This window comes from Gavialis gangeticus, unplaced genomic scaffold (genome assembly GCF_001723915.1).
Source record: "Gavialis gangeticus isolate Ggan-Ray unplaced genomic scaffold, GavGan_comp1, whole genome shotgun sequence".
NCBI classification, from domain to species: domain Eukaryota; kingdom Metazoa; phylum Chordata; order Crocodylia; family Gavialidae; genus Gavialis; species Gavialis gangeticus.
Window position 1 is genome coordinate 153,527,332 of NW_017729032.1, and position 12,603 is coordinate 153,539,934.

The 12,603-nt window shown below is 40.9% G+C and overlaps 1 protein-coding gene across 2 annotated transcripts in view; it reads right to left on the reverse strand.

Annotated features, from left to right (window-relative positions):
* TMEM131 (transmembrane protein 131) overlaps positions 1 to 12,603 on the reverse strand; it is a 168,627-nt gene that overhangs the window by 78,395 nt on the left and 77,629 nt on the right. For both annotated transcript variants that reach the window (XM_019524720.1, XM_019524719.1), the window contains exon 4: positions 8,550 to 8,618. In XM_019524720.1, coding sequence (XP_019380265.1) covers positions 8,550 to 8,618 — 69 coding nt within the window. The remainder of the gene's footprint in view (positions 1 to 8,549; positions 8,619 to 12,603) is intronic.

A 12,603-nucleotide genomic window follows, 5' to 3' on the forward strand; every position in this document is an offset into this window, starting at 1 on the left:
TGCCACTGCATGCATCCTAGGAGGTCATGGGGGCATATGCCACCCAGATCTGCACATGGGGTGAGCGTGGGCTGCTGCTGCAGACTGGGGCTGGGGTCAGCACCAGGCTCTTCCTGGTGGGGGTGCTGGGAGGAAGGCACAACATAACACAAGGCAGGGCTAAGGCTGCAGGGCACAGAGTCCCAGCCCAAAGCTGGCTGCCCGCCTCTGTCCCATGCACAAATCTGGGGGGCATATGTCCCCCATGCTCCCCCCCCAGGAGTGTGTGCAGTAGCAGGGAACCACCCCCTTCCTTCCCCACCCCCTACCCAAGCCTCCTGTAGCTGTCCCAGAACCTGTTCCAGCCCTTGGGTCCCATTCATCCCAGCCCTGGCCCACTCCCTCCCGCACCATGGGGGCTTCAGTCTGTCCCCCCTCTCCTTCCCCTCCATAGAATTATCTGTTGGGTGCTGCTCTACATGCTGCAGGGCTGCATTCCTGTCTGCATGCATGCTGCAGCTGCACTCAGTGTCCCAATATGGCACCTTTAGTGTGTCTGTACGTCCCCCCCACTTCCTGCTGCAGCTAGCCAGAGCCCATGCTGCCCCGCAGTTCCTCTGCACTGCCACCAGTGCCCCACTGGGCAGCCTGGAGGCAGCACTGATGGTGGCAGAGAGGAGCTCGGGTGTGGGCTCCAAAATCACATCTGCAATTAATTGACAGCTCTAGTTCTTAACTCTATCAAACTAACAGGTCAGGCTTAAATTTTCCATTCTGGGTAGCTACTTTAGGTAAATTTTTAAGTTTCAGCTGAAGTGATTCAGCCGTTTTTAAGTCTAGAAATAATAAATTAAAATCCATATTTAAAAAAACCAACCATGCACACACCAATTCTGACGACCTTTTCTTTGAAAAATCTCTAGTACGCTAAGCTCTTAGCTACTTTGGAAATTTTGCAAGAAAGTAGCTTTTGCATCAGGGATGTACCACTTGCTGTCTGTGAAAAGGCATCTAACTTTGGCCAGGTGTTGGAGGGGGTGGGGAGTGGTGTAAATCGGTTACATATGCACATGGCATACTAGTACACTATGCATGCTCCTAACCAGGCAAACTGCAGGCTATGACAGGTCTGTGAGCAGGGAGCTGGTTTCTTCTGGGTTGTCAACACTGCACCTCTCCGAGTCACTTCAACAAACTTGTCATCCTTGCCTCCCAGTCTCTTCCATTCACTTTTTCTTCCCATTCCTACTTGAATCAGTTTCTTTCCCCAGCCAGGATCAGTTCTTCCTCAGGAAAAGACTCCCTCAGAGTGGCCCATCTGTCCTTTCTTCACTGGTTTCCAATCTCTTTGGCCAGCCAGACCCCATCTAAACTAAGTGTCCTCTTTCTGCAGACTCATTCTTCCCCCTTGTGCTCCCCCTGCCCTGTGTCTGCTTGTCCCAGCTGGTTCTACCCAAGTACAGCTCTTTTTCCTTCTGCATATAAATCGGGTAATCTTTTCTCCCCTCCAAGCTACTTGGGTATTGCTGACTCCCCTATCCTTGCTGCCAACTGTACTTGCTCATTTGATGGTTGACTTTATTTGAAGACTGAAATAATAAGAAAAAGATATTAAAACCTTGTACTTCCACTTATGAAACTTTCACCTTCTCTACACTCCCCAATACTACATTCCCCTTCACATTCTGTGAGTAACCTACACATTCCTTGATCTTCCTCTTTTTTTCTAACATTTATAAAAGTTAAAAAAGTATTCCCTTGCTAGCTGTGTCCTAAGTTGTGCCTTTGCCTTTCTCATTTTCATTCTATATGTCCACACTATACTCTTACACTCATCCGTATTCACAAAACCAAAGTACTCTCTTTCTGATGGACTGCTTTAAGTTTCATTAAGGATCATTTTTCCATTAGCCTTACCTCCCATGAGCTCCTTTATTGTCTCACCATTCCCAGAGCTTGGGAAAGTTTGGCTTACTGAAGTTCTGTATTTTTATTTTGCTGAGCTCTTTCCTTCCTTCCTTTAACATCATGAGTTTTATTGTTTCTTGATCACCATCACTTGAGCGGTCTTCCAGCTTCAAATTCTTAATTAACTCCTCCCTATTAGCAAGTAGCAAATTAAGAGCTTCCCCTATGGTTTTTTTCCACCTATACCAAGGAATTGTCCCAATACAAACTAAAAACTTGCTTGTGCACTGCTTTATTATCCTGCCAATAAATATCACTGCAATTAAAACCCCATAAGCACCAATTCTTGTGGTATGGATACTTCATTTAGTTGTAAAAAACTCATCTAACCTTCCTCCACCTAGTTTTGTGGCTTATAATAAACACCCACCATTGCATCATTTTTCCCTTTTTATCTTGATACAATCATCAAAAGAGTAGTACTCCTGCTTCATTCTGCACTTCAAAATAAGTACATGTATTGTTAGTGTAAAAGAAAACATTGTTCCTTTTATTTCCATTGTCTGTCTTTCCTGAACAAGCTATAACCATTCATAACAATATTCCAATAATAAGTACTCTCCTACCAAGTCTGTTATCCCAATGACATCAACTTCATGCATAGGCACTGACTCTGTGGGTGCTCCAGGGCTCAAGCACCCAGTGAAAAAACTTAGTGAGTGCTTAGCACCCATGAGCTACATTGGGAGAGCTGGGCTGAAGTAATGTGCTGCCTCTTTTGGGCATGTTCAGGGCTTGGTGCAGGAATGCAAAAAAGCACCCATCAGCAAAAACTAAAGTTGGCACCTATGATTTCATGTGTGTACTAGGACTTCCAGTTCTACTTGCTTATTCCTTTTTGGATTAGCATACAGACATCTTGGATGACCATCTGATGCTCTGTTTATTTCCCAGGTTCAAGATTGTTAAGACTCCCCATATTGTTTCACACTCTTTCTTCCTTGGCCTTTTTGCAGATCACCTTGTTTTTTACATGCCTGTGAGGTTTTGTCTCCATCCCCAACTGAACCTAGTTTAAGGCCCTCCTCATTCCTCCAGCTCCTGTAATAGAAGTCTAATTGGTGGACTTCACTTTTTGAGCTATGTTCACATAATCCCTTTTAAACCCCAGAAAATGCTTTTAATTTTGGTTTTTTTTCCAGTGCTAGTTCAACAAATACTTGGCTAGGATGGTTTAGACAGGGATGATCCTGCCCTGAGCAGGGAATTAGAATTAGATGACCTCTTGATGTCATTTAAAGCTGTTTTTTCGTTATTCTATGAGCATCTTAGACTAGGACACTGCTAGATGAGACCTCTTTTCTAGTTTAAAGGAATCTCTGTTTTGTCTAAACAAAAAGAATAACATGTTTTAATTACTATTTTACTGGATGGAAGGAGAAACATTAAGAATAGGTTCCACTACAGCTATAACTTGAGATCTCTCTCCTATGTAGTAAAAGAATTGCTATTAGCATGACAGTCTTAAGTGTCTAACTAATTACATTGCACAGGTGTTCAGGAATAAGTTTACAATGCCATTGATTATAGGAGATTTCACCATTGAATGAGAAATTGTCTCCTACCTTAAATTTATACCAGTATAAGCCTATTATTAACTAAAACAGTGGGGGCCAAATTTTTTGGCAGGCAAGCCACAAATTAGCTCCCCCTCCCACCCTGCCCCGAGTGCTACTCCAATCCTCTCCCTCTGCCTGATCTACTTGCTCTGCTTTTTGCTCTGTACTCCCTGCTCAATCTCCTGTTCTTTTTCTATTTCCTGCCTTTGCTGCTGCTATGCTGCCTGTCCCTTTCCTAATCTGTTGTGTGCCATACACAGCACAACTGTGCCACTCATGCCACAGGTTAGCCACCTCTGGATAAGCACTGAGAACCACAGAGAATACAGACCATTATAACACTTAACAGATGTACTAATATCTTGTTTCCATCTGACAGGGAAGTTCAGAGACTTCCGTACTATGGGAAACACTGTAAACAAACAATAATAGTTCCAAAGTAATTAGAATATACTGCACAGATCAGGGTGTCAAAGGCCCAGTCTGCAAAGCCCTATCACCTGGCCTGTGATGCCCCCCATGGGGTTTGAATTGGACCCACAAAACGTGTGAGGGGTCTGTTCAGGGCCTGCAGCCCTGGCCCCACACCACCCATCCAAAACTTCAGGGACTGAGGCATTTGACACCACAGATAGATTCATATTTGGCCTTGGTTTCACAGAATCTCAGATAAGTAGGGCTGGAAGGGACCTCTGGAAGTTATAGTCCAACACCTTGCTCAAGGCAGGATCATACCTATCCAAACCATTCCATATAATTGCTTGTCTAACCTGTTCCTAAAACAGGTCATGTAATCATCAACCCCATCACACAAATACAAGACAGCAAAGCTTCCTAATCTGCCACAGGTAAAGCAGTGGGGATGAGGGCTGCCAGTGCCCCACTGTTGCATGGGCTGTAAAAATGCACTTGAGAGATTCAAGGAAGAGGGTAATGCCCCTGGTACAGAGGAAGGCAAAACCACTCACAGTCTATAACAATCTGAAAATGGGTAAAATTCCTTCCTGAGCCCAAATATAGTGATTAGTCTGATCCTGAGCAGAGGGGCAAGACACTCTAACTAGGAACCTGTGAGTTTTAGACCCAGCAGAGCAATGACACACCCCAGTCAAAATCCCCAGGCTTGGCTGAATCCAAAATCTAATGCTTTTGAGGAAGGCAAAAAACCCACCCAACTACTGCAGCAACAGGAGGCCAAAAAAAAAAATCCTTCTTAGCCCCATGTGGCAACCAGGAAAGCCAAGAAGCATGGGAAGAACAATATATGCTTCATACATTGTGCACACTAATTGGACAACAAGATCTCACCTTTCTTTTTCCCCTCTAGAAACCTATCACCCGTAAGTTTTCTCAAATTTTAAAAACATCCAGAATATCTACTGGAAACAGAAAATGCTTGGGTCATTTTCAAATGAAAAGTAGATATTTGTATATACTAACATACAGGTTACTGAGATAAACACATAATACCACTCTATCACTCTGAAGACTGATTGGATATTTTCAATTTTGTTTTTCTTTATGACAACATTCACCCTCAAATAAGCATTTAAGTTTCTAGTGTTCCAACTAACAGAGTGTATTTACTCACATACCGCATGTACCTTTCCCCCAAAACATTATCCTTCCAAAACTGGGTTGCAGATCTTCAGCAGGGAAGCTGATTTTCTGCTTATAATAGCAACAGTGGCATTTCTATTTGGGCAGCATATATAGAATCAACTGAATTCATGGTTCATTACAATCTGCTTGATTACTGTCAGTTCCTCTTCACTCAACCAGTGTAAATGACCATTAACCAATAACCAAGCTACTTCAGCAGGTTTTGTGGGAGAATTAGTAATTTAGCTACTTCTGATCTCTCTCCTATTTGATAGCCCACAGACTGTTTTTAGCAATTTTCCAAGTCCTAAAATTGCCCGTGGAAACCAGTCTTTAGCAAGACCTACAGGTCAGCTTTTGGCTGACCATACAAGAGCTACTGACAATTCAGCCGTGAAAGAGTTAAAACTTGAGCTTCTGCCTGACCAGGAAAGGGGGGGTGTCTGGATTGAAGACTAGGCTGCCCATGCTGATTTGCAGTCATGACTCTGGAAAAAAATATTTTCTCCTTCATTCTGCCTTTCCAAAAAATAGGGGCATGTCTTATTTGGGACACACAGTACATGAAAAAAATACGGTAAGTTTTCACAATATTGTGGCAACAGCCATTATTTCTTTGTATGAAAGAAATTTGGAATCTTATTGCCCATACTCCACTAGTATTTAGTAATCAAGCACCTTGCTATGGAAAGACTGTGAGAGTTTATGAAATCAGTACATATATTCTTTAATACAGTGGTGCTCAACTCATCGAAACCCTGCAGGCCCGACCTGACATGCAAGGCTACCCCACGGGTCTGAACATTCGGCAGCAGAATGAGCAGTAGCAGAATTAATTGCTGTGCCTCTGGGACACGTGGCAACTAATGCTGCCACCAATCCACTGCTGCCAAATTTCCCTACCTGTGGGTAGCCCTGTGGCCCAGATCTTGATCACCCCTGCTTTAATAAGCTACTTTTAGTGATGCATGGGATTCTTTCATCCTAAGTGCAGGATTTTGCAATTGTCCTTGATGAACCTCATGAAACTTCTTTTGGCCCAATCCTCCAATTTGTCTAAGTCGCTTTGAATCATAGCCCTACCCTCTACTACTCCCCCCAGCTTGGCGTCATTCATGAACTTGCTGAGGGCGCAAACCATCCCATCTTCCAGACTGCTAATAAAGATATTGAACAAACAGACCCCAAGACCAACCCCAGGGGCACTCCACTTGATACCAACTGTCAACTAGACACCAAGCCATTAGCATGTATATGTTATTCTTCTGAATACCACTAATCACTGCAACACACATTTAACACTTTGTGCTTTGCTTTAAACATTTACTGATCTGGGAAAATCCGCTGAATTACCCGTTTTTAATCTATTAAATGATTTTTAACAAATGCTGCAAAACTCCAAGTCTGAATATACTGTATTTACTTGCATATCATGCACACCTTTGACCTAAAGCCAGCCCCTGAGCCCCCATGCTCAACTGAGGTGTCTTAAGCGGGGAAGCTGATTTTTCTTCACTGAAATAGAAGTAAGCATGGGGACACTACTGAAAGATGGCTGCTACACTTCTTCCTTTGCTAGTCTCAGGGAAGAAGGGGGTGTTCATTCTTCATGGTCAAAACTAATGTTGACCCTCTCACAGCCACAGCTGCTGCAATTAGGATCCCCTGCATCCCACTGGAAAAATCTTTTTCTCTCCAAACTGCCTTTGGAGATCTCAATTTGGGGTGCATAGTATGGAAAAAAATACAGTGTATTTAGGCAATCAAATAAAAGTGACTCACACTCTCAAGGAAGATGCATTGCAGACATTTACCACCTTAGGAACAGACCACTTACATTTGTGCCCATACATGTGTTTAGGAATTTCTAGACACTGGTTCTGAAGAGGTCAGTGAGTATTTTCAAAGCCAAGCAAGCTTTCCATTTTTAAACATGTATAAAAAAGTTCTCACTGTTTTTCCCCAGTTATACCTAATATATTTTTAAAGTCTGAATGCAGTCTATCTTGACATCATTTTAGGCCAAGGTTACTCAGCCAGAACCTGTCTGTGGCACTGTCATCTGGCCCATGGGGCTCCCCCTGGGCATGTGGGAAGCCCTGCAGGCTGTGGCCCTATGTGCTAGATCACTTGCCAGTGTAGTTACTGATCCTGGCATATATGGCTTAATCTCGGCAGGTGGGAGCAGTGCAGGACCTGATCCTGGTGCAGGGATCTGATCAGACCTGCAGGACTGGCCCCATGCTACTCACCTGGTCCACAGGGTCAGGTTGAACATGATTTTAGGCAAAGAATTGTGGCAAGGCATTTCAAGTAGTCACCTACTCACCAGAGGTAAAACATATTTTTAAATTATTATACTATACTATGTGTGTGTGCGCGTGTGCATGTGTGATTCTATTATTACTGAAATGATATTTTACCTGCTGTAACTAGTTTAAATGTTTTGCCATAATTTTTTATATAATACACACTTAAGCATACAGACATGTCTACAAAAACATACAAAGACATGCATGCTTGCACACATGCATGTGTCTATGTATGTTTAAAAATTCCAGATAAAACATTTAATGAACAAAATTTGTTATACTACAATTTAATTGAAAAATTTAGGCATGCACTTAAAAAAAACAACTCATTTGGCATCTACTCCATAACAGTGTATCCTTTGAGAATTGTAGACTTACACCCACTTGCAGAATTCTGAATCTGCATTATCTAACATTTCAATTTTTTCTAGCAGGGTTGCTTAATCTAAAAACAGCTCAAGTGTAACCGACAGCACCTTTTGTAACTGTAACAAACATTTAGAGTATTGCTTTGTGACATGTTTGTAAGTAGAATAGAGAAAATAAAACATTTCTGGAAGAGTACATAACAAAAAGGTAGCTTAATTTTTCAAAGCCATGCATAATATATAAAAATCCTTTAAAAACAAAAGTACAGGAACAAAGCTTGTCATTAGAATAAAACTACCATACTTACTTGAAAAGAAGACCCCAAATATTTCCCCCCAAAATCACTTCCCATGTAAACATTAAGCCTATGTAAGCAATTTCATTTAGAAGATACGTTTTAAGTGAGCCTTTAAATTCATGCTTTCATTTAAGAGTTCTTGTATATATTTATAAGCACTATACTCAACCATCAGTTTTAAGTATTAGAATAGTGGAGATGCAACTAAAATGGCATATCCTATGGCACACAATTACTTACTTTACTGTTTAACAACTTGGGTCAGTTTTCTAATCATGACCAAGAATAGATAGATGATACAGACTCCATGGTAGTAAGTCAATGTAATTAAGTAGATGTTACAGTTAGGTTAGCTTAAGTTAAAGACAACTTACATATGTGACAGCAGAATTAAAGTGTAAGTGCTATAAGCTAGTTTAGAAGATGGATATAAAAATGAAGGCAAGGAGATTCCCAACTTACTGTTCATGGAAGTCCAGCATTGGTGGCTCAAACCGTATAGGTCTGCAATTCCCCCGATACAGGGATACACTGGAGGAAAAAAACAATACTGTTACAGAAATAAATGTTGCAACACATACATTTTTGCTCCCTATTTCTATGTCTCTCTCATGGCAGGCGTTCCTAGCAAAAGAATGCTGGATACTTATATATGTACTAATACTGGAAGGAAGTACTTGAGAAACTTGTTCAAATGCAATAATATAACTTTACCAGATGCTCAAAGTATTTTTTTCTTTTTTTTTTTTTTTTTAAGAGTACTTGAGTACATATATTTATTAACAAGACTCACTAGATGGGTTAAAGAAAACTGACCTGGCTGTAGATTTCTAACATAATTTTCCAGTATGTTAGAAATGTACATACTGGGAAATTAACATTATAACTAAACCAAAAAAATAAAATTTAGAGGAGAAAGATTTTTTTTTTTAATGGCAATACAGGAATGTCCACTCATGTCGTAACAAAATGTGACAATCCTTTATGCACACACTGGAGGTCTCTTACAGAGTCTTAGACAAGCTACAGTGTCTGGGCTACAAAGAGGAGGGGCAAAACAAGTAAGTTCCAGTAACCAAATAATTTAGAATGAAGTAAAGATGACCTGAGAGGAACTGGTCTCTAACACTGTATTTTGACCTGGGGTGTTTACCATGTGAGTAAATCAATTAACAAGGGGAAAAAAACAAAACAAAACAAAAACAGGAAGGAAAAATTAATGGCTCAGGAGAAACCACTACTCAGCAAATCCTTGAGTTCTTGAGAGACAATGCCAGGACAGGAAAAAAGCCTAGGAACCAAAGAATCAAAAGACATATAGTAGGCAACTGTTGATCCTTTGGAGGTCTAGTCACCAACACCTTCAACATGTACCCTAGCCAAAAGTATGGAGGACTGGAGGCTGCCCAAGACCACCAACCCCTCTTTATACCAGAGACAAAATCCAAAGGTTAGACTGAGCCCATATGTTCAATGCCTCAGTGGTTCTAGCTTTAGCCAGAGAGCATCAGGTAAAAACTATTGCTGACTACCTAATGCCTGAGCAAGGATGTGTTTCTGTCAGGGTTATGACTCTTAGCCTTTCTCCAGCCAAGGGCAGTATGGGCTAGGATTTTGAGGCACCCTATACTCATCTTACTTTGCAGGTTGCAAACATTGTGGTGTTTTATAGGAACTTCTCCACTATATGTAGCCCTGTCACATTGCCACCAGGCCCTCCAGTCAGATACAGTTTATGGTCATACCCAGGACCCCAAAAAACACACACCAGGTTTAAGGTGACTCGCTATGTGCAGGAGGGCTGTTTGAAAGTCTTATTTGGAAAGACATCTGCTAGGATATTTGAAAAAGTTAGATCAGTCTTGGTGACTGTTCAGGAACAATAAGACTTTAGAGAATGCAGATGCATCTAGACTGAATTTTAAAATCTTCTCTCTCAACACTTGGTTTTTACCATTAAACCCAAGTACTTTTTCTTTTAAGGCGGCTGTTTTGCCATCTTCTACCATTGGCTACAATCTCCTAAAGGAAAGAACTGCAGTCAGATTTCCTGGGTAAGCATGGCTAAAATACAGTGCAATATAGCTAAGGGCCCAGTTTAAGAGAGGCAGAAATGTGGAATCCTGTCTCAAGACAGGTAAAAGAATGAGAAAAAGTACATGTCTATGTCACCCCAATATGGTAAAAGAGGACACTCTACTAAAATTGTACATACACCCACTTAAATCAGATAGAGGAAAGAAAGTACAGCTAGTTCCACTACAGATAAGGTGTAATAAAGAACTGCCCATAACTGGAACATGAGTCGCCTTTATTTTACTTCTAAGAAAGCTAAATATTCACCAGCTTTACAGGTACATCCATGTCCCAAAGTCAGCATGATTGCTAAATTAATTACAAAGAAGTTAAGACTGTGTATTTTAACTGCATTCTGTATCCAGGCTACAGCATGGGCCACGACCTTAACACAAAATAAAGTTTCAGTAGTATGGGTTTCAAAAAGTAATGAAGTCTTAGTAATAGGAAACCTCATTTCAGCACTCTGCTATCTTTGTTGCTGTTAAGTGCACTGTATCTGTATCTATGTAATAAAGATACAATGCACTTATGTGCATGTCAAAAATACATGAAATCGATCAATTTACAGCTGGCCATAAATTAAAGGTTTTATGCAAATTCATAGTGAGTTTAGAGATTTCAGATTAGGATATAATCATAACCAGAGTACAAATGCCCGAGGATTCCAAATACATATTCTGACTGTGCTATTGCATCTTCACTTCTACAGCTAGAGTAAATGTGCCTATCTGCAGTACAGTTGCACCCAAATATGACATATCTGCAGACATACCCAAAGAATCTTCATTACCATACCTCTAAATTTTATTCTAACCCATGCAGTACAAGGTGGGTCAAGCTTTTCACAATATTTCAGTAAAAATACTCTGACAATGAAGTATAAAACCCAACGTGGGCCTATATCATACTCCTCTTTATTAACAGGTTCCGCTCCAATTTCACAATATTAAACTTCAGAGCAGTTTTACTCGAAAGAGAACAAACTCATGCATTTCAACTCTGAAAAATATAACTGTGAGGACTAGCTGGGATTACCCTCCTTCTAAAAGGATTTAAAAGGGCAATTACTTCAAGTACTGTACAGGAAATCTTTTTTTCACTTTCATGTATGAAAGTTTGGAAAATGTGTCTCATTTTAGATAAAAAAAAAAAAAAAAAAAAAAAAAAAAAAAAAATCAATACCCGCAGGACATGTTGGTCCTTTCTACAGAAAAGTTTTCTGAAAACATGTTTAAAAAAAAGGAATGAGTGAAACTATAGCACAATACCTACTGATTCTTTCTAGCAAAACAATACCAAGAATTCTTTACAGTTACTGAAGTGAGGAAATTCAGCCGGGACAGTAAGTGACAATTTTATAGTACTCAGCCATACAGAATTCCAATAGGCATTTAATTAAGTCCAACTTAAAATCTCATTGCTATTCATAATTAAGAGAAACAGCAGTTTGTACCAAATCCAACTCCCATCGTCAAGTACCGAAACAGATGTACATTATAATATTTTCAAGAATAAGTAATTGAACTCTCAGCTTGGAGTAGTTCCTGCAGTTTAAAACATATCCACACCCACCTCTATCGTGGCTCACATGGGAACAAGTAGTAGTAGAATTCCCAACTGTCTACCTGAGATGCTCAACATGAGGCAACTTGCAGTAGATTGTTCAGATGTTCAGAATGGGATGTCTGCTCTTCTAGGCTCACCCTCACTGACAGCTGGATACACCCTTGGGTAGGGCCAGATTACAGCACAATCAAAATTAAGATAATTGTACTGCATATGCCTAGAGCCAAAGCTCTCAGTCTTCTATCAGAATCTAAGTTTTTACTCAATTCCCAACAATCTGTGTTTCTAAACCTCAGGCGTCAAGAAGAAAATCCTGATTAGTGAACAGATATAAATGAAGCAGTAATAATTGCTACAGAAAGCCTTGCGGTGAAGTGGGGGTTGGCAGCCTCTGGGGGGAAGGGGAGGGAAGTCACCTGGCCCCACAACACTGTTTCTGCTAACACGAGCTCAAAGAGCATGCCTACCCTGCAGTAGTACAGTGGCCTGGTTTGGCTTGGCTGATCCAAGGCATGCCATGTCTGTCTATTCCTAGTCACGTGTTGCACACACAAAAGCATACTGGTGAGGTCACTGTGGGGTGTCCTGAGATTGCTCTCAGACTTTTGTCCAGCATGCTTATAAGCAGCTGCTAGGGACAACTATGGAATAGCTCCAAAATGCCTCGGTGTCCTTTTTCTTCACTTGAGCATGTTGTTCTCACAGGCAAGACTTGGGGGCTAGAGTGGTAGCCCTCTTCTTCATACCATCTATTTATTGCCAACAATGGGACCTCAGCCACTAATGCAATTTGCTCTAGTACAACCACAATGGGGCAAAACACTAGCAGATCAGCTTTACATCAGCACAGCTTAATTCTGAAAAAGTTTAC